The following is a 21847-nucleotide window of genomic DNA, read 5'->3' as shown; positions in this document are numbered from 1 at the left end:
CAAAACAGATTGCTGGGTCTATCTTCAATGTAACAAAACTCTGCACACATTCATTTGCATGTGAATCCATACGTTGAATAGCTGTCTGTATGCTTGAGCTCTTTGAACCCTGCAGATTGGCTCTGCAACAATCCTTCAGTTGTCTGGGATTTGAGGGAGGAAAGAAAAGTCTTGTCTGGCAGCCACTTAGGGTGTGCGGCTCTGTACCCATTAATTTACTCTTCAAGCAAGGCCACAGGGAGCTAACAAATAAACAAGCGGCATAATATTTCCACACAAGATTGTACACATAACTCCTAGCCATCCGACTGGCAACTTTTAACAATGACAAGTGTAACTGTTTGCTACCTGTTAATACAGCGGCTAAACGTTCCCATGTGCAAAGAGGCTTACTCGTCACCTCACCGTAAAAGTTGTGTACTCATATACAGCATTTCGATGCCTTTCTGGGCCTGTTTTTGACCACCAACCCTCTTTTATTTTGTTATGAAAAGCACATAATGGAAGAAGGCTTTACTATTCCTCGCTATTCCTCTCCTTGTTATTCTCCAGAGATACGCCACCTTCTACAAAGACCTTAGCTGGTCCCTCCACTGAGTCCCTTCCCTCGGTGTCTTGTGAAAGAGCCACTGTTCTCTTTGGTTCTGGATGCTAGTATCATCCTGATCCGAACAAACACTGTTTGTAGAACCAACATCTTTGTTCTCCTGAACCTGATTATGCATGGTGGAGCAAAGTAGTCGGTACCAGCAGTTCTGCTTCTCAAGCATACACACCAGCCAGGGCATGAGTTCAAATAGGAATGCTTCAGAGACAAACAAACACACATCTTATCATAGCCTGAAAATTTACTTTGATACTGGGATCTAAGAAGAATAATGCTTGAAGGCACTAGTTAAAAATGAAAAGATAAAAGAGGAATCTGGAATCAGGTTGAATACGTCCTTTAGATTTTTCACATTTTCCTCCATTAAGAATTACAGTGCAGAAAGAAAGGGTTTTTTAATGATTGAAAGGGAAAAATCAAGTAACCTGGCCTGCATATGTGCAGCTTCCAGTAAGAGTGGAGTGACTCAGCCGTCTTCACAAATAATCTCCACGGATGGGCAATCACTTCAAATATATAATAATAAATCATATTTATGTCACACGGTGGCTGATGCAGAATGAAGCAGAATGAGAAGTCCTTGAAGTAATGTTGCTCTAACTGTGTGCTAATTCCCAACAAAGGAATCATTAATATAACTTCCAACCTGAACACAGGAAAAAAAGGGCTTTGAGCATGTGATGCTGTGTGACCTTGGTCTTCTCTTACGCTGTATTCCTGCATCAGACTATTTATCCGCAATGTGATTCAAAGAAAGGCTGTGATAAATGCTTCACAGGCAGGGGGGCTTTGAAGAGTGCTTATACTTTCCGAATGATGCATTAAAATGATAAAAGCCCAGGTGTGGAATACAAACATGCACAGATGCACACACTGAGACACAGGAAGAAAGACAGAATCACTTACTGGTGAAAAGTAGTAAGTAAGATCAGGATTAGCAAGACTGAACTCACAAGACGTTAAAGGACTACAACAAATGCAGGACGCAGCATAAAAACTGACCTTATCGCTATTAAATAGTAATTCAAGTGGATATGCATTACAGAGTACAGACTATTAAGCTCAGCAATGTTCCAGATGCAGATGTGTAAAGTCAGAGAGCTCTGCAGGGGGATGACCTCAGATAACATCGACAGACAAATGCATATCTGCGATACACATCAGTATGCTGGAGAAAATTGATTCAAGTGGACCCTTGAGTTATTATAGCTGCACGGAAGAGAAGAGTCCTCAGAAAGATGTCCAACACAACACAACTGACTGTAATCATGCACTAAAGCATGCACACACACACAGCATTACAGCACATTGTGTCTTTTCTCCAGAGCTTTCTCAGCACTGTTGGAATTGGTGTTGCGTTTCAGAAGTGATAGCGGGGCTCGATGGCTGCTGGGAGCGGCTTTTCCCTGCAGATGCTGACAGGACACTTTGAGATGTCTCTGCTCCCCCTCTGCACCCATGGGTGAAAGAAGAGTCCTTCTGGCAAATGACCCATCTCAATGGAGACATGGAGTACATGAATTTGAGTGGTGCATTAATACAGTAAGGGCTGCAGGTTCCATCACTGTGAGTCAGTTTAGGGTCGCACTGGTGAAAATGATTCTGAGAATGTGCACAACTGTGGACTCCAAAGCAAAAGCCTCCGTTGGATTTATAATGTTACTGTGTTGAAATAAATTCCCTCACATCTCCAGGCAGACACATATTAACACTATAATACTGCCCAAGAGTTGAACGATTGATCTTCACGGACTTTATGGTTTCTGTGCCCTGCAGGAAAATTTGGTTTGTCTATAACTGCACAGATCAGTGGAGGAGCATTCTACAAGTCTTTGATCATGCAACTTCATCATCGCAATACAACAGCATTCGTTTGTACCAATTTACTGTGAGACCTCAGAATCAGTGAATAACAGGCTGCCTACCTTTCCTTTCCATCACTGTCCTGGCTCCTCTTCCTTTCAGCAGCACCAGCAGTAAAAACGGGGGTCTGATCGCACAATATCAACCTCTCTGTCTTTATGTATGTATGTCTGTCTCTCTCTGCCTCGGAATCGCAAGTCAATTTAGTCCTGGTATTGAAGGAAAATCCATACACTTAGGAGGAGCTGCACCGCTCGGCTATTTCAATCTTGTGAGGAAGTGCCTGCCTGACAGCGCCTGATAAAGTGAAGATTTACCATCGGACAAAGTGGGGAGCAATCCCTCACACTTTAGCTTACTCCATCAGTTTATGTGCGCTCTACACTGGCCCAGTGATTTAATATCTCTTCCCCCTCCATAAACGGACTACACACACACACACACACACACACACACACACACACACACACACACACACACACACACACACACACACACACACACACACACACACACACATACATACACACACACACAACAAAGAAAGAGTTATGACCTGTAAAGAACGTAATTTTCGAAGACTTCTGTCTCCACGTGAACTAAGTGGTATATGTACAAATTGTAATTATAATCAAACAATGCACTATAAATAATAATACAAAAATAAACTGACTGATAAAAGAGGATTACTGTGCTGTTTGTATTGTGGCCTGATTCTAATGTGGTCATAGCCATTAGCCCGCATGCCAAAGTTCCAAAAGGAAGAAAATAGGATAAAAATAACCGCTTAGCTATGGTGTTATACGATATTTACTCAGGTTCACCTGCGAACATGATACATTATTGAGGGCTAGGATAACCCTACATTGTCTGATTTTGGCACACATGCAGCATTTGTAATAAATAAAACCTACCGTTTAGCAGAGTGGATATTTTGGAAAAAGATGTGCGTAAAACGCACCGGTCCGGGGAGCAGTCCTTGGCACGGGCATAGTAGGAGCGATGTATTGTCGCTAGTGCTGAATGAAATCCGTTCTTCTGTGGAACAAAACCTCTGAAACTTATGCCCTGTCTTCTCACATCTTTGTTTCGCTGGCGGGTGTCTGACCGGGTTGCTTCATTTGATATCCGCACCACATTGGGTACCCATCGATGCGCACTATCCCTCCCACTGCTGCTTCAAAATATACAATTTTACACTGTCGCTCTTTTTCCTCCCAGCAGGATGTCCTTTTAGACCCGATGCAATAATTTCACTGGATCCGGCAAGAGTTTTGTTAAGCCAGATACCTCGAGTCGGATGGTTAATATGTGTTCTTGGACTCAAGAAACCTGGTTTGTTAGTGCGCAGGATACAGCAATAATGATGTCAATATAGCCCACTGTCGTCTAACATTGGTAATTCGTACTGTCCAATAAGATCTAAGGAATGATGACATCAAAGGATATCTGTTCACTAGAACTAGGTTGCGGTAAATTATCTCAGAAATGCAGTCATGAGTGTGGTAAATAGGCTATTTAACGTTGGCTGTAGATAAGCATGACGTCACTGTTTTGATAAACTATCACATATTATAGACCACAACAATTAAACAATAGTCTAATAATGATTTTCATATATATATATATATATATATATATATATATATATATATATATATATATATATATATATATATATATATATATATATATATATGCAGTCTAATTTAATTGAAGTCTATTTAAGGACTAGCCAAAAAGTTACAGAGAATGATCTGTTCAAGTAAACACGCGTGAGATAGAGGAAAGACCCTTCACTCCGCAGTGCCTCAGACTTACTCAAGCTCCCACAATGCACCGCGGCGACAGGTACGTCAGAATCTTGCGACCCAACGTGGATTTGCGGGAACAGGTCGTCAACAGCCCAGCGATAGCTTTATCTAGACTACAATATTTAGACCTGTTTAGCATGTCCTGGCCGCCGCAGCTCCAGTAATGTGTGTGTTTTAACGGTTTTTCAACCTCCATTTACACCATTCAACGGTTTTCAGAGGAGTTTTTTTCACGGTATTTCGGTGGAATTCCAGTTTGTGTCACGAGTCGCCGTCGAACTACGCATGCTTGAAAATGAAGACTATCTTTGAAGGAAAATCCGTCAGCTTTCTGCTCGACGCCTCCCTGCTGTATAAAGACACGTGTCCGGAGCTCTCACGGTTCTTCCTGTAAGAAACTTCGTTTACTTTACGACCTCACTTTCTTTCTCTTTCACCTGTGATTCCTAACAGTCCCATTTATTGTTGTAATAGCAGCGTGTGGCCGCCAGGTGGAGGAGCTCGACCGGTGTTGGTACATGACGACAGCTAATTTGTTTGTCCCAGAGTGATGAGAGTCACGAGACATCCACCTAAACAAAGCATACATAACACAGAAATACTTATACATTCAATTTGACATGGAAATCCTGTGATCATAACTGAATTATTGCACAGTGTTTGTTTTAAAAAGACCTGTCAGTCACTTGAGTTGTTAGTACAGTTGTTTTAGAATCAATCTAAATCTATGAGTAAAATGTGTCTATTGTCCAGTGGCTGCTCATGTGCAGCTGTAGTAAATGAGTTTGTGCAGTATATGTGAGCTATTGAAATTGATGAATTCAATTTAACGTTGCTGTCGTTCAGCCTTACTCATTTGCAGAGTGAAATATATTTCATTGGTGAGTCTCAGCACCCTACTAACAAGCATAAAATGAAAACAAAGTGCTGCCAGCAAAAGACTATCCACTTTCCCAGTGGGGAGTCAGGCATTATCCCTATTAGAATGAAACACAAAAGTGATTCATGCCAGTTTCAAATTTGTCATCTTTTACTGTTCATTGCCTCAGTTTTGTTGCTTTTGCCAACGTAAGAATGTATTTCATTTTCTTCTGATGGTGTATCCCACATAGTGGGGATTGCCTTATTTGGTTGATAGAAACAGCAGTTAATCCGTGGTCTTTCTGTGGCGGTGGGTGGACTCTTGTGGCTGGTGTTTGAGTTTGCTTCCAGTCTTCCGCGTCTTGGTTTCACTCTTACCTGAGCCAAGAAATATAACACAAATACAAAGGCAACAAAAACAGAGGTTTTAACAGTGAAGCTGTTTTTGTTTTTATGGCTGTGTGTCAGCCCACTGCTACTTCAATACATTGATCTGTTCCCCAGATGTCCTGGCTATGATTAACTGTGGTTATAGAGAACATTTTGACCACTTGCACTACCTCTATAACAAGCTGTCTTCCAGGCAAGACACGAGTCTTATGTTTGGACCACTGGCTGAAAGACCGGCTTGGTTTCATGCAGAGAAGACACGATCACGAGCCATACCCAAAACTCAAGTGTGACGAGTTAATTGAATACTGAATTTGATCTTCAGACATCGTGGTAATATGGATGATATGTCAGGAGGGAAATGACTGTATACATAAAGTAGACTGGATAATCCTTTATTGATCAGTTAACCAGGCGGAAATGAAAATGTTTCTGCATCCTCTCAAATAGCTGGCATACATGGTCAGTGCGTTGAGGATGTTTTTAGATAATGAACCACAACTGTCTCTCTGTTCCTCTGGGGGTTTCCAGTGTCTGGTCCTTCTCCAGTTCTGCATGGTTTTGGTCATGCGTCACTGGAGTGTTTGTGTCGTGGGTGCCTGTCTGTGCTCATACACACTACTACACATATTTGTTGGAGATCGTGTTACTGCCTTCTGCCACTGTCCTCACCTTCTGTCGGGCTGATGATGACGACTGAGTGTGTTTGTGGTTGTTTGTGTTCCCATCAGTGTTCCAATTGTTTTTTTAAATTGGTTTTGTGGGTTTTAGATTAAATGTATCAAAGGCTTTCACAAACTTTTTCAGTCGAATGCTTTTGCGTATTTGTGTGTGTCTCGGATTGTATTTAGTGAATGTGATGGCCTGTTTTTTTTGTTGTATGTGAACTGACGTCCCTTTTATTGTGGCTCCTGTTGCCGGACTAGTGAAGCTGCTTTCCAGTAAGGTAATAATCATAGTTGTGTGTTTGGTAACCGGAGCCTGACTTACTGCTCACCTAAATATGCAACATGTCGGCTGGACGAAAACATGTCACATTGACTCTGCTTTTAAACTTCCTGGAGTGCTCTTGTTTTGTATTAAGCACAATGGAAAGGACGGTATATTTTTCCATTTAATTAGATGGTGCAATGGTGCAAAAGAATCACATTCTTTGCACCAACTAGTATTTGCTCATTATCAAGTTACCAAACTTAATTGCGTCTTTAATATTTCATCACTTTATTTCATTAAAAAAGGACTGCAATCATCATTATTATTATTATTATATTATCATTTTCATTACCAAATCATAATTATTTTTTCTCAATTGTTCGCTTCATTTTGTTGACCCAAGCTGACGTGTTCTAGTAGCTTGTTTTATCCTAAAGCCATGTCAGTGGTTCTGCGGGGCTGCACATGCTCATACTGATGATGAGACCATCACCATGTTTAGCGGGTACATGTTTACCACGTCTATCATCTTAGTTTAGAGTGTAAGCGTATTAATATTTAGCACATAAGTACAAAGGATGAAGTTAAATTATATTGAGATTTGTCAATCTTTCGCTACATTTTTCTGCCCCAGTTGCAACACCTTTTGAGACAGCTTTGCCTGCACCCCCTCCCACACTACTTGCGTTCAACTCCCCTCTCACTGTATCGCTCAGCTTGCCCCCCTCAGCAGGAGCCAGCAGACGTCTCCAACCAGACAAGTGAGCTCTAGGCTGGGAGGCATCTGCTGGCCTTTTTCTCTGTCACATCAAGCTGATTAATGGGAACCCCGCTAGTCCAAACTCAAGAAGGATACAATATCTAGAGTGTTCACTAAGTGTCGCTGATCACACCCCTAACTGAGCCCGACTGCTGTGTCTAAATACCTATGAGGTACACGCATCGGTGAAGGTTTTTCAGAATGTCAGCAGTGTCACTGTTGTCCCTGATGGTAGCAATAACATGTTCAGCATGCTCTTTGCCTCCGCCAGCACTTTTGTCTGCCTTAAATTACATTATTACATCGAAGCCAACACTGCCCCCTCCCCCCTCCCCCGCCGCCTCCTATTACCCTCCAAACTTTTGTATCTTTTAAGGGTCTCTTGATTGCATCTCCCAGTTGTGAGCAGTTCATGTGGAGGGCCTGCGTCTTCAGTGTTCATCACCACAACTAAGTGTGCACTTAAAAGGAGATGCATGACAAGTATGATAATAGGATTAGTGCGGTGGAAGAGGTATTTGCGGTGTGCAGTTTCTGAGAGTTGGCTCGTCAGGGGAGCAGCGGGAAGTGAGATTATGGGGAAACAAAATTCACAAGAATCCATCTCATCGAGTCTGTTCAAAGCCTCGTCAGTGAATTCGCTTTTTCAGTACTGAAAAACAATAAAGAATGTATTGTTTTATGTGGTGTCAAGTGCACCATAATAATTATAGATTATCATTAATGTTCTTGTAAGTAACGAATATAGTATGAACCTGCTAACTTTCCAAAGATGACTTTTATGTCAGCTAAGATTTGTGTGTTTTAGGGGAATTGTTCACGATCTGTAAGTCATTTTTCGTCCTGTGCAGAGACACAAACCACTACGGCGGCCTCAAACGACATCTCTTCACTTACAGTATTTCCTGACAGGACTTTCTATAATCTGACAATTTCATCCAGCCACTAATTATTAAATAGAGGCGGGGAGATCAAGGGACAGTGACTCAGACTGTGGGATGAGTGATAGCAGATATGTTGTAAATCTCTCTCCACTCTGCGCTGCAGCCCACGTCACGCAGCAACACGATGCACCATCTCACTTACGGGGTGGTGCAAGTGGAGAGTGTCAACAAACTGCCAGCGGGTCAATTCCAGACTAAAGCCGCCCTACTCCCCCTCCTCCTTTCCATAAACAGCTAGCCCCGTTGCCGCCTCTCTCTGGACAGTAAATTTCCCTTCATTGATTTAAGCCCAGGGCTAATTTTAGTGGGACTTAACAGAGGCTTACTGAAAATGTTCGCACAAATATCTCATTGTGAGCGTGCCAAAGTTTGAGGCATCATAGCAGTCACAAAAGTAGCCCTCTGGGGGGAGGTGAGAGGGACATGGTGTGGAATATTGCCCTATATTGTTTGTGAGAGCATTTTTATTTTCTGGTTACATGTTTTTCAATATGCATAATGGTATTGAAACAGACCTATTTTTTTCTCCAAACTGGTGTTTCTCTCTTGTAATTGTGTTTATTATCATGTAATAACAAAGTTAACTGCCAGTTTCTTTCACCAACTGTTTCTTTTTAAATTAGAAGGGCATTTTCAAAATAAAGGACTATGCATGTTTAACTACTTGGCTTTTCTACAGTATTATAAAGAACCAATAATGTTATCTGTTCAAGTGAGACTGAAATTACTGAAGTATAGTTATCTTGTTCTGATCTTTTGTAACACAGAACTCAGGTACTGATTAAATATCTGTTTTAAGTATCTTTTCAAAATGCCTGAACTGGTCTCCTCTTTTTCTCTCACAGGCAGTGGCCCGTGAAAGCTAAGGGTAAGTTATGACACCTGCACATCCTTGACGAATCTTACATTTTGATGACAATTTTAATTTCTTGTACGTTTCATCGGTGAGGCTTCAGAGCGTTGTAGCAACAGAGAGCTGAATGCAATAGTAAGTTGGACCGTGTAAAAGACTTGTCAAGGTTGATAAACCTCACCAAGCGGGTTAGACGCACTGAGTCAGCCAGCTGCCTGCAGCAGACTGCCTGGTTGGACCAAACACACACAACCGAACACGGGTCCTTGTCAGCCAAAACCTCCTCAGTCGGTAGTTTTGCCATGCAGTGTTCAGGCTTTTTCTCTCTTTTCAGCACCAGCAAAGCAGAAATCATCCAGGCTGCTGCAGAGCACCTCAGCGTGTTCGTACTGTTATCAGTGGCTGCAGCCTGACAACCACCGGGTCCGGCTGCGGCCCAAGCGGCGTCCATCAGCGCGGGTGCAGAGTGTCCTGCGGAGGAAGGCAAGGGGAAAACGTCTCAGTCTGGTGCAGAGAAATCTGCTGCAACGCTTCCAGAAGTCCTGCTCAGTACTGGTGAGAAGACGAAACACTACAACCCTGCTTGTGTATTGTACTGCACTGCAGCATATTGTCATTGCGGAAAAACAGCAGGGGCATGTGACTGAAATGTGTCCTCAACTTCAGTGCTGTTGAACTAAGGGAAGGGACAGCCTGGTAGATGCTGTGTTTCGGAAAATAAAAACCCAGCGGCGATTGAAGATGTATCACATCATTATTTATTATAAAATAACAAGCCGCTGCATTGGCTCTTAACATATTGCCTCTGGCCTTTGTTGCCATTTAGATTTATGAAGTAACTTTTACTAATTCCACAGAAGGTGCCTGGTTTCCTTTTGGTGCAGTGATCCCATTAAGCTGGACTGTAAGATAACTGTTGCCAGACACCATTTTATCAACACTCGCCCTGTTCCCTCACACAGCCACATAGACTGTAATAGTTGTCCCGTTTGACTGTCCTCCCCATTGATGGCACCAGGCGCAGACAGAATGCAAAACGTATTTTTACCTTTCCACTCTAATGAAACCGCGGTTGGAGCTTGTGGCATTAGGGTCAGTTTTCGCGGCATCAGAGAGCAGCGACAGGAGAGAACCACTGAAGAGCCCCTCCGGTGATCAGACATCAGCCCCAACAAAGAGCAGCTCTCGTGGTAAGACTGCTGCCTCGTTAAAATCTGGTCCGGTTGATTTAATATGCTGGTGTTCACCGCAAGGCACTCTGAACCCACTCTTCACGACATATCAGATGGCGGAGGGCAGAGAGGGCAAAGAGGAAGACAGAGATGGAGATGGAGAGCAGCAATAAAATGTAGTCGTGAGAGAAGCGGAGGAGAGTGAAACAGAAAAAGTGAATCAAAGCAAGAGGGTGCGAGGCAGATGGATAAGACAGGAGGACGGGAGAAATGAAACGATAGACTGCAAGAGAAGAAGTTGTCGTCTTGTAACAAGTATTTAGTATAAAGCGGCAGCTGTGTGCTCCATCCGGTCTGATAGGGGAGTTAGCTGGAGAAAGGGATTTGAGAGAATCCTTTCAATAATAACATATTTTACCCAAAAAATATTTTATAAACCCAAAGTGTGCTCCAGTTTGGCCCCCACGAATTAAGAATCTAGCAACAATCTTACCAATAGACACACTACTCCACAGAATCAGAAACTGGCTTTTGTGGTTCATGATTCAATCGTGAAATCTGCTCACAAATGTTATGATTATTGAATATAAGTATATATCATATACTTTCAAATAGACTATCAGAAGCCACCCCTCTCAGTTCATAACGAGCTAGTAGTTTCTGAGTCAAACAGATATGCTGTGTGTTGTACCCTGAAGGCCTCTCTCACAGACTCTCTGCCGTGACTGTGCACCTCTTTTATTGCTTATTTGTCAGCAGTGTTTTGGCCCCGATAGAGAATGTCGATACTTGCTCACCACGTGACTTTCTAGTAATCCAGTGCACACCGAGCATGTCCTCCAATGTATTTTTACCCTCCGTTTTGACAGTCACTCACCCGCCATGTACTTGCAGTTCAAGGGGCAACAAGGAAAGCAGCACGCGCTCGGCTGAGACGCGAGCAAGGCGATACGATGAAATGCAGCGTGGTGGAGATAAGAGGAGTGGGGACTGCTTTGCTGTGATGAACAGAGCACAACGACCCTGAGAGCCTGAATAGAATGAGATTAGCGTCCACTCGTCTCCTCTTTGAAGAAAGAAGTTAGGATAACAGGAAAATCAGATTTAATAGAACAAGTATTTCTTTAAAATGTGCCCTTTGTCTTCTTTCCAAGATGCTGCTGTTGATTTTCTGCACAGACTTGAGAGAGATAAATATGCCACAGTGACCATGAAGCCTTAATTTGTTTTACGTCCAAGTTTCCTAAATGTATTGTTTCATTCGTGTGTGCCAAAGTTGAGCGTTTTTGCTGTGTGCACAATGTTTTGCTCTTCTTGTGGAGAATGTACTGGAGAAAGAATCCAAACAGGCTGTCGTGTGAATGTCTTGTTCAAACTGAGGCAGACGTTTTGTTCAGAACAAAGTGTAGGTAGTGGCAGACTTCTCGGTCTTCTTCCAGGCGTCTGCACTGTGTTGAGTCTTGCTCTGGAGTTAAAGTGAAGAGCTCATTTATTTTATGTCTGTTTTGTTTATCTTGTATGTGCTTGAGTCAAAGTAGTTTCTCCAGGTTAAATTGTATTCATACAGTCCTTCTGCTATTCCTTGATAACATCCAGTTAATACATACACATTAGCAGTGGATACACAGTAATGTACTCCAGGGTGTAAACCCCAGTCGTTTCTCTCGCTTCAGGGTGAATCTATGCGTTGACCTGTGGCTGGATGCCAGCACTTGATGTGCTTTCCTCAGCTTTGTGAAGCTGTGTCTTCCAGCTTTTATAAATCTGGCATGTTTATTCACGCTGGGCAGGTTACATGTCGCAATAGATAAGTTGGATTGTGGCCCCACCAGAGAAACAGACACCTTACATGGAGCGAAAGGAGAGTGCGTTCTTCTCCTCCTCTTCCTCCGTTATTCTTCTGGTCTTCCTCCTGAGCCTCAACGTCTATACTTCCCAGCCGAGTCATTTGTGTTACAATAAACAAAGTATTCGCTTTTAAAAAAATGATTTTGTCTGGTAGTTCACCGGAAGAATAGCTGTTTTCCCCCCGAGACAGGTGGATAGGCGCGTTTGATGAATGCACAGTCGCCAGGCTGTTATACAACACCTGTTTCACTCTGAAAACAACACTTGCTTTCAGAAAAAAAGAACATAAGTGGTTGAAACAAGCTTTCCCTTTTCCCAGAAGTGCCATCTCTTTCTGACGTTTGTCCGGGCTCTTGTTATAATTTATGTCACCACTTCTTTTTAACCTCGTCCCTTCTCATTCTCTCTACTTCTCTTGTTTTTTTTCTTGCACCACTAAATCCCTCTTTTTCTCTTGTGTTTTACCTCAACTCTTCAAACTGACCGCCCCTTCACGTTATCCTCATCTCTTTCCTCTTTTGCTCTTTCTATTCCTGGTCAAGTCTTCATAACATCCCTCTGTCGTGTTTGTCTTTACTGGAGTAATGATTCAGGTCAGCGAATGTGCCCCTTAAGGAGATGACAGGAAACAGTAGACGTCTTGGTGCTGTTTGCTCTCAGGGAATAGGAAAAGCTCCACCGTGGATTTCGACACCTCGAGGTCGGGCAGCGAGTGACAGGATGACAAGAGGGGGACGTGTTTGGGAAGAGAAAGACCAGGAGGGAATCTGCTACAGTGGTTGTGGCCTTGAGCTTTTTAGATACAAACACATAGACTTCCTGGGACGTGGAAACACTCACTTGTGCCTCAGTGTAGGAATTCATGCATCAAAGCACTTTCAGCAAATTAACACATGTCCAACAGGAGCAGCACTCGTAGCAAGTCAGTGCCAGCTGGGTTTGTGACGGACATATTCAGAATGCCTGCACATCGGTTAGTTTTCCTCCCACACACACGATGAAGGCCGCGCTAGGATCAGTTTGCGCTCCGCTGTCACCATGTTTGTAGCTCAGCATGTCACAGGATGAAACCCCATAGAGAACTTGATGCTGCGCTACAACAACATGTCATCTGTCAATTAGCGCCGTTTCCACGCCACTATTAGAATCCTGTTCTGGATCCTCACTCACCATCATTGACAGTATATCGCTCCTTTTATCCCTTCTGACAGCACGCACGCACATTAATGGCATTCACCGCATATCTGTCATGAAGCCACGCAGCTTTTACAGTTTAATGGCCAAGAAGAGCATCACATTTAGATCTGTCTCTGAGTTGTGTTTTTTTTAAATTCTTAATCAGAACTCTGCTCCAGAAAAGTACAGCTGGTCTCTTCAGGGGCCATGTGCATACGACTGTGTGTAGAGTCACAGCTAAAATTGTGTGTATGCACAAAGACTATAACTATTTATGATTTTTATCAGACTTTTCATCCACATGTACACCCGGCTTGGTTTTATACATCTCAATTATTGTGTAACTTCTTGTCCCACAATGTAATACTCAAAGTTCATGTCGCTCTCTTTGAGTCCCACCTGATCATATCACCTGCAGGTATCTCTAAAGAAAACAGACATTTATCCCTTATCTAAAGAAAACAGACATTTATCCCTTATGTGTTTTGTGCTTTGTGTGTCAAAGACTCTTTAGGTTTCTGCGAGTAATGAACATTGAACATGAATATTTTTTCAACGGAAACATTTAATTTAGCGTTTTGAAATGCCATACATTCGAATACATAAAGCCTTTAAGCAGGGGCACATCTCTAGATTCAAACCAAATCATGACAGCATGCCCTGGAGAAAGCTTCCACAGATAATAAAAACAAGGACTTGTTTTCCTAGTGTATCTTGCGAAGTGATTTTTCACAGTGTGATATTGCTGAATCATTGCCTTCCAGATGTTCACTCAACATAATTTTATATGATGCAGTTAACTGGATAAATCCAATTTGACAGAATAGAAATTCAATCTCTCGGTGGCACCTGCTCATGTGTCCCTCCAAGTTCATTCACGACTTAGCAAAGGCCCAAGTTAGATGCTGCATGTGATGGTTAAGATTTGATTTCAGGTTAACATGACATGTCACTTTACAGAAGCCGCACCAGCATTGTTGTTGTGGAGAAGGCAGCGTAACTTCGTTGACTCCTTCATTTTGTTGAGTCTGTCTTCCAGGCGGCAAACTTCGGGTCTGAAAAATGAAGCCAATGCTTAGAAAAAGAAACGTAGAATGTGCATTCTTTCTACTGGCCAGCAGGGCTCTGGTTGCAAAAAGGAATCTGATAGAAGTCTCTGAGAAAATCACTCTCACTTGATATATTCCCTCAGGAAAGATTGTGAACATGAGTGTGTGGTTTCAAGTCTTCTTCATTACAACAAGGTGTTCATTCTTTCAAATATGGTCCCATTTTGAGTAGAATAGACAATAAAGCATTTGTATTCAGTGTGCTATTGGTCTTTGCTTCTCCCTTTTGTGTCTCTTCTGGTTTAAAAAAGCAAGATATCGACGGCCAAAATGACAAATTGAAACTCCAAAACGGCGTGCAACAAACCAATGTATGTTGTCACGGTTACCACGTCATGTCTAATATATAATATTGTCTATGATCTCTCTGCGGTGCTGTTACATGAACACACTCACACTGATGTTGTCGCATCAGTGCATCAGTGTGGGCTGACTGGTGATAGTGGGACCACTGGTGCTGACAAGAGGGGTAATCATGGATTGTATAATAAATGAGTGGATGAAACGTGGTGATGTCACCCATTAGTTTGTGGACTACGGTTTTGAGGCCTCGAGTTTGACTTTTTGGCTTTCACTATCTGTTTGTTTGTAACCATATTTGGACGAAAGGGTGGAGCAGTGGAGTAGTTTGCAGGCTTGGCGGAGCCAGGTTACATAGAAGCTCAGCAAACACTGACTTACTATGCGATATGAATCATGATTTAAAATGTTGATATCTTTCCTCCAGCTTTTTTGCTCTGGTTTGTTTTGCGGTAAAACCTGCTGTTGTGATGCAGGATGAAATATGACCTTTATCACCAGCAGAGACGGAAGCATCAAGAGAAACAGATATGACATGTTGTGTTTTTTTAAACGGTCGTGTGTAGCAGCTCTGCATTCAGATCGGGTGCCCCTGTGTACATACTGCCTCCAGACAGTGTGACTAAGTGGCTGCCTGCAGCCGGCCTCGTATTGATCCCCCAGTTGCTCTTCTGCTTTCCACTTTATTGTGTTGTATTGATGTGTTCTCAATTGAGTGTCACACACAGTGCACGCAAGATATTTGTGCTTTCGGCATTCTGAAAACTGCACGCAATTAACATTGAACAGCTTTTATTCTATTCAAAGATGCTCACTAGCACTAGATTCTGTTACTCTGCACATCTCTACCTTCTTAGGTGGTGTCGTTCTGCCTTGGTCAAATGGTTCAACTCAGACTGACCTCTAGCAGCAGAGAGAGGCAGGAAGGGAGTTATTTATGGAGCAAGAGCTATTAATAGAATAAATAGTTCATCTGTGGAATTGATTTATGTGCATCTGTCTGTGTTTGTGTTTCACATTTTTCTCTTAATTCTCAGAAACGATATTGTATGAGTAGTCTCCGACTATAAGCATGTCATATGCGTGTCATATGGTGGCAGAAATAGAGACATGTGAGGGTTTGGCACAGAAGACCCGGCAGTTACAAGATAGCAGAGGCAATGATTTCTGTGTGGATGCTGTTCGGACAAGAGAAGCTCAGAGGTGTTTATCTCATGACTCCCATCTATTTGCAACAATATGAGGTTCCACCTGCTCACCAGGGCGCAGCTCCAGCTGCATGACACCAAGCTGCAGAACCTCAGAGAGTGTTTGTGTTTGGAGTTATCTTGCATTCTTTAGCGTGAACACCATATGTGTATCCCTGTACCCTCATGTAAACTTACAAGGAAAGCATATCTCATGTCAAAGCTCGTAGATTAAAGCCTTGCTGGTGATTTGTCGGCTTGCTGGCAAGCACTGTCTGTCTTTAAACCCTACACTGCACAGACACCATGAGAATTAGCAGATTGGTTTATTTGCTATTTAAGTGGGCTGGTAGTGAGGTCTGTGTGATTTGTCTTTTTTATGATTTGCGGGATGAACAGCATATGCTGATATGCACCGTGTAATATTTTCCAGAGCTAGATAGGCAAGATATATACGCAGTGTGTGAGTGATAAAGGTTTAGTCTGTCTTTGACTGCGGCTGTCGGTTCACAAACACAAGCATGCATACGGTGTAACTCTTGAAATGAGACCGTACATGCCGGTTACAGGCAATATTAGATTGCTATTCACTGGTTTCCTGTGAGGTGGATTTCATTTTAATGTCGCAGTCTTCTTCTGAACACGTATGGTGAACCTAGATTTGCTTTTTTTTAATCTTATGCTTGACTGGCCACTGTGTCTGTTCCGAGGCTCAACAAACTAGAAAACAAATCTCTGAGTCGCACCGGCTCGTCTCTCCAAGTGCATACACGTCAAAGGATTAGGGCAAATTAGATGTGTGCATGTGATGGGCGAGATTGAATTTCCGGTTATCTGGACTTATCCTCACTATACAGCTGCCACACCACCATCATTGTTGTTTTGGAGTGGACCGCAACACTTTGTTGACGCCTTGGAGTCAGATTAGTCTCTCCACTGTGCTTTTATGTTCACACACACACACACACACACACACACACACACACACACACACACACACACACACACACACACACACACACACGTCTTCTTTCTTAGAGCCTGTCTCATTAGTAATGATAGTGGGGCCACTCGTGGTTACTGGATGATAAGAAGATAAACCATTGGGATAAACTGCAGCAGGTCATTCTAGTCGTAATCATCCTTCCGTAGTCTGTGTTTAATCCACTCCACTATGAGTCTCACACTCCTGCTGGCTGAGGCATGTTTTCTTCCATTGCAATCATTGGATAGTTTGGGTTCAGACCAGTACAATCGACACTGTCACCAAAATGTCACAAACATTTTCAGTCCAGGTGTTTACTATCGCCATGAGCGGTGCAGCTTTATGACTAACTTTGAGTACAGTGGTCCATATGCTATTTCTTTCACTGATTTAGCTGAAGATTGTTAGCAAGAGGCAGGTGTCAGTTTTTTCTAAAACAAAAACCACTGTGTTGATGATTTAAAGTCTTAAAGGATCAGTTTTACATTTTAGCCTGTTATTCACGAATATTATGTGTCACACTGATTCTCAAGTCATACTATTATTTAAAATTTGCTTTTAGGAAGTGTTTCCATTCATTTCAATGCAACAAGGAAATGTGACAATATTTAATATTTTCTCACCCTTGTTGTTTTAAAAGTCAAGCTGCAAGAATGTGTTTTAAGTTGATGCATACATGAACTCCATTGGAGATTTTCTCAAAGCAAAAAAGATTGGATATTTACTTCTCTACACGTGAACCCAGACCCTCCAGTGGAGTGTTTCAACCCTCTATGGGTCTGTTTCTCTGAACTACCTCCATACAACCAGAAAGTGGTGCCAGGATGACATCCTCTGCCGTGTCTCTGCGATATTAAGCTCCATTAGACGCAGCGTGTCCCAGAATGATGAGTTTGAACAGCTTTACAATCTCCAGCTAAATGCATCCTCCATGGATTATAACCAGCTGCACCAGCTTTATCTGCATCATCAACATAGCTGCTTTGACTTGTCCCGGGTTTTTGTATTCGATGATTATAATCACAAATTGTTTGAGCTCTGCAAAGTTTAGAAGTGTGCTAGTTCTTTCAAGTTTAGGGGAGATAATGAGTTTGATGAGAAGGCTTTCACTGTTTAATGTTCTCTTCAGTGCGATACATCATCTGCTGAAATAGAGGCTAGCCTATTTAGGAGTTACAGAGATATTCTACCAATTAAATGATCCCGATAAATCAAGGAACACAAAAAAATCTTATCCTTATTTAATTCAGCCCCATTGTTTTCTGATAACAGAAACAATATCATGACATATTTGACATGGACATTTTTTTTTTTTTTTTTTTAATCTTTATGGATTCCAACAATATCTTTGAACCTTACTGCCTCTGTTTGGAGATGCTGAGTGAAGGTGCTTAAATTAGTTTTCAAACAATGATGTGTCCAAATGAGTCCACTCGGGAAAAGCATCAGCAGAGTGCTGGCCGTCCCACAGAGCAGTCGACCCCAGTGCATTGGTCACTCCTTTCAGCCACACCCCTCTGCACAGATGGGTGGGTCTGTTGCCGGGCTCCGTCTGTATAAAGCTGGACATGCAGGCGAATGTAGTAAACGCTTCATACGCGGCCACGCAGAAAGAAAGAGAAACCCAACTCTCCGACACCAACAGACACCTGTCAGAATCTGAAATGGCTGCCTTCGTGTCGGTGAGTTTTCCATCTCATCAGCATTCTGGACTGTCAACAGCTCGGCTCACACTTGCTGACCTCTGCAGCGGTGCTCTGTTCTGACCAGTTTCAAATTGTGTCATTCTAGATTTAATTAATGGGATTTAAGTTTTGAAGCCTGTGAGGGCGGTTAAATGAATCTTCAAGATACACTAAACAGTAATACACTTCATGCTGCACTTTCTATTTTTATTTTTCTACTGTAGAGTTGGTTTAATCTTCTGTTACCATATAGCTTGTTTGCACCTGCACTCATATCTTAGATGATTGAGATTGTCTCCAAATTATTATCATCACTTGAACTTCAGCAATTCAATAAAAGGATGCAAATAATGTGAAACTGCTGTTTTTTCTGTTATTAACCTCCTGACCGACTGCACATTAGTTTATCCCAGTCATATTCCACTCTCATGCACAAACCGTGGTGTGTCAGGAGTCTGGGATGCTTATTGTTGTCTCGAATCATGAGGATCTCATGAAGCGGCAGCTGCGTCTGGTCACTCTCATAAGTGTTTGTGTCCATTGCATAATATTGGGTCTTGCGTAATCTGTGTCAGAAAGTTTCTTAGAATTAATCGTGTAAGGTGCAGTAAAGTGTAAACTCGACTGACAAAAGTAATTGTTGCTATAAAAAAAACAACACTCATAGAAATTAACTGAAAAAGTTGTGTGACGCTCTAATAGCTCCCGTACGCTGGTGAAACTGCATGGCAACGGCCCCACCTTGCCCTCTCATAAGTCAATGTTTCCCATCCTGCTTTAACTAATCCAGTTATTTTCATGTCTGTACAAACATTGAAGGGGATGTTTGGAAGGGCTAATGGGAGGAGCTTCAGCTGTTGAGTGACGCTTCCCCTCTCGTGAATTTGCTTTCTAAGCTCCATTGTAAACTATTCCTCCGCTATAGATGTGTCTGGTGTCTGTGAGGCTTTGCATCTGAGCATCTGAGCATCTGAGCCCTTCTCATTACCGTTCCTACCACAACAGCTACTAGTCCTGCTCTCTGTGTCCCTGGAGGCGTCTGTGTCCCTGCAATGATCCAGACTGAGTCCCAACAAACTCCTGTGTGCCCCTGAGAGGCAGACAGCTCTGGCTTTACTGGCTTTAAAATACCTTTTAGAAAACTTTCAGAATATTTTTTTTTCTGTCGCTGAATATTCCCTGAGGGATACCTTGTATGCCTTCACCTCAACCCCTGGTTATGTATGAGAGGAATATAGATGCGAGGCCATGCAGTGTTAATTAATACGTTCCTTTCTCTCATCCCAGATGGCCACCTGCCACACTTGCAGCAAAACATCCAGACACAACGGTGTGAACAGGGAGTTCATGGCTACCCACGGCACACCAGGGAGTGCTGGCAAACACAAGACCCCACAGTCGACCCACAGAGCCAACATGACCACCCCTAAGACTCCTAGCAAAGACAAGACGCCTGCTCATACACCTAGGTAAGTTATTTTAAGGTGTCTGGTATTAATATCCACTAAGCTAAAATTCAACATATAACCTGTGTCAACTAAACTTGGTGGGTGTCACAGACATCCGAGAGGATGAGGTGTCAGGCCTGTTAGCATTCGAATGATTTACTTTCCTTAAGAGAACTGCAGCTTGCTGTACGTGTTGGTATCCATGCTCGCCGGATCATGTTGTTGTCACACATTTTTCCTGCCAGCCTACAAAATCTTAAATTTCCCTCCTTTTTTTTTAACTTTCCTTCCCTCCCCCTTTTTCTGTTTCTTTCTGTCCTCCATTGCCAACTCTTTCCAGGTCCTCCACCTCCTCCAACACGCCAGGGTCAGGCTCATCCTCCTCCAAGACTCCCTCTAAACCTAAACATTGGGTCGTCCAGCGTCTCAGCAAGATACTAATGCGACAGGACAACCAGACCAGCAAGAAGGGGGGCTTGAAAGATTTTCTTTCCTCGCTTTGAATATCCTCCTCGCCCTTATGTTAACTCTTAAAACAAGGGGTTAGACCCACATTTGTAACCTGTTAGCACCAAGACTAAGAGGGGACTTTGGTTTCCGAGCCGGTGTAGGAAGGGTTACAGCTTGCCCACCAACACAGCTATTGCTGGGCTGTTTGGAATGGCACTCCTGGTATCCTGAATGCAACAACTGGGAGCACTGGGGAGGCTATTTAAGCTATTAATCAGAATGACTGCATCTCCTGCTAAGCCAGTTGGAGGACAATTCTTCTTTGTGTAATTTAGCACATGCCTCTTGTAGTCTGCTAAACTGGAGACGTTGTTTCAAGTGGAAGGATTGAGGAATTATTCAGTATTCATCAAATGGCTCATCGGAGAAAACCAAACTGTGTTCTGTGGTGGCGTTTGTGACATGACAAGCTTGTTTACATGCCAATATCCTTTTTTTTCCCTTTAAAGTTACAAGTATACATGTATATGATACAGATATATACAAATTTATCATATTCATAGTACTTTGTCAAAAAGTTTATTTACTTTCTTTATTTACTTTCTTTATTTTTGGCCTCTCTCCGGGGAGATGTGTCCGTGTAAATTCATTTGGTATAGGGTTGGCTAAACATGACCAGATTGACAAATGTAGATATGTCGTTACATTATTAAACATGCACTGCATATGATTTTGAAACCGTGCATTTTCATCATTGAAGATATTTTTAAATATCTAATGAGACTCACCAGTTACTGTTTACATTGAATTGGCACGTATGCCTAAAACCTGTACAGAAAGTACTTATTGACAGTCAATATTGTCAAGGAGGTACATTTTCTTTAAATATTTCCATTGGCCAGATGTTTTTAAAAGGTTAAGATTGTTTCATCTTTTTGTTAAGAGCAGGAATTTTCTAAATGTGTCCTGTGTTTTGTACTGCCTGAATACCTACACGTTTTAAGAGCTGTTTAATGTTCAGTATGTTTGAATGCAGAAATACCTCACATTTGTATTCCTCTAACACTGTGATTCTATAAAATAAAAACTTTTTAATCTGCAAAACTATGCTGTTTATTCTCAATCTCTGAACTGAGTGCTTAAAAAATGTCTTGTACTCAATGTCATGTATGCAAAAGGTTACTTTAGAAAATGTACAAAAGTATTAGCACCAGAACATACTGATGTAAAGAATTACGGAAAATGTCCTATTTCAGAATAATGTATTACAGAATAATGATTTGTGAACTTTAATGTTGCATCTGGTAAAAGTGTGTCTGATAGTCTCAAGCTACCTGGCAGATTATCAAATAACATTCACCAATTAATCAATTAAGTCCCATTGTCATCCATGAAATACACCATAATCTATTTGCTAATTATAGTTAGTATTAGTAATATAAATCTGCAAAATACCTAAAGT

At 42.1% G+C, this 21847-nt stretch overlaps 2 protein-coding genes across 3 annotated transcripts in view; one reads left to right on the top strand and one right to left on the bottom strand.

The window, feature by feature from the left end:
* poc1bl (POC1 centriolar protein homolog B (Chlamydomonas), like) overlaps window positions 1–3838 on the bottom strand; it is a 34212-nt gene extending 30374 nt beyond the window's left edge. Inside the window, exon 1 of the mRNA XM_068575437.1 lies at window positions 3385–3838. The gene's annotated coding sequence lies outside the window, so the exon portion shown is untranslated. The remainder of the gene's footprint in view (window positions 1–3384) is intronic.
* A 512-nt stretch (window positions 3839–4350) lies between these two features.
* cunh18orf21 (chromosome unknown C18orf21 homolog) lies at window positions 4351–21489 on the top strand. Of its 2 annotated transcripts, XM_068576373.1 has the most exons (6): window positions 4351–4674; window positions 9018–9040; window positions 9360–9580; window positions 10104–10215; window positions 19775–19956; window positions 20276–20415. In XM_068576373.1, exons 1-5 carry the CDS (start codon window positions 4580–4582, stop codon window positions 19915–19917), a joined length of 594 nt encoding a protein of 197 aa, XP_068432474.1. In that variant the 5' UTR covers window positions 4351–4579; the 3' UTR covers window positions 19918–19956; window positions 20276–20415. The 2 variants fall into 2 exon arrangements, with proteins under 2 accessions (XP_068432474.1, XP_068432473.1); XM_068576372.1 differs by lacking the exon at window positions 10104–10215 and having other exon boundaries at window positions 20276–21489.
* The last annotated feature ends 358 nt before the right edge of the window (window positions 21490–21847 follow it).

Source organism: Clinocottus analis, unplaced genomic scaffold, assembly GCF_023055335.1.
Source record: "Clinocottus analis isolate CAN_PGR_092001 unplaced genomic scaffold, fCliAna1.0.p SCAF_14, whole genome shotgun sequence".
In the NCBI taxonomy this organism is placed as follows: domain Eukaryota; kingdom Metazoa; phylum Chordata; class Actinopteri; order Perciformes; family Cottidae; genus Clinocottus; species Clinocottus analis.
This window is presented reverse-complemented; position numbering and strand designations above follow the sequence as displayed.

Excerpts from the sequence above, each read along its gene's own strand:
- cunh18orf21 (XM_068576372.1), top strand. The coding sequence starts at position 4,580 with ATGAAGACTATCTTTGAAGGAAAATCCGTCAGCTTTCTGCTCGACGCC. Across the intron at positions 9,041-9,359 it reads GTGGCCCGTGAAAGCTAAGG|CACCAGCAAAGCAGAAATCA; the intron begins GTAAGTTATGAC and ends CTCTCTTTTCAG. Across the intron at positions 9,581-19,774 it reads AGAAGTCCTGCTCAGTACTG|ATGGCCACCTGCCACACTTG; the intron begins GTGAGAAGACGA and ends CTCTCATCCCAG.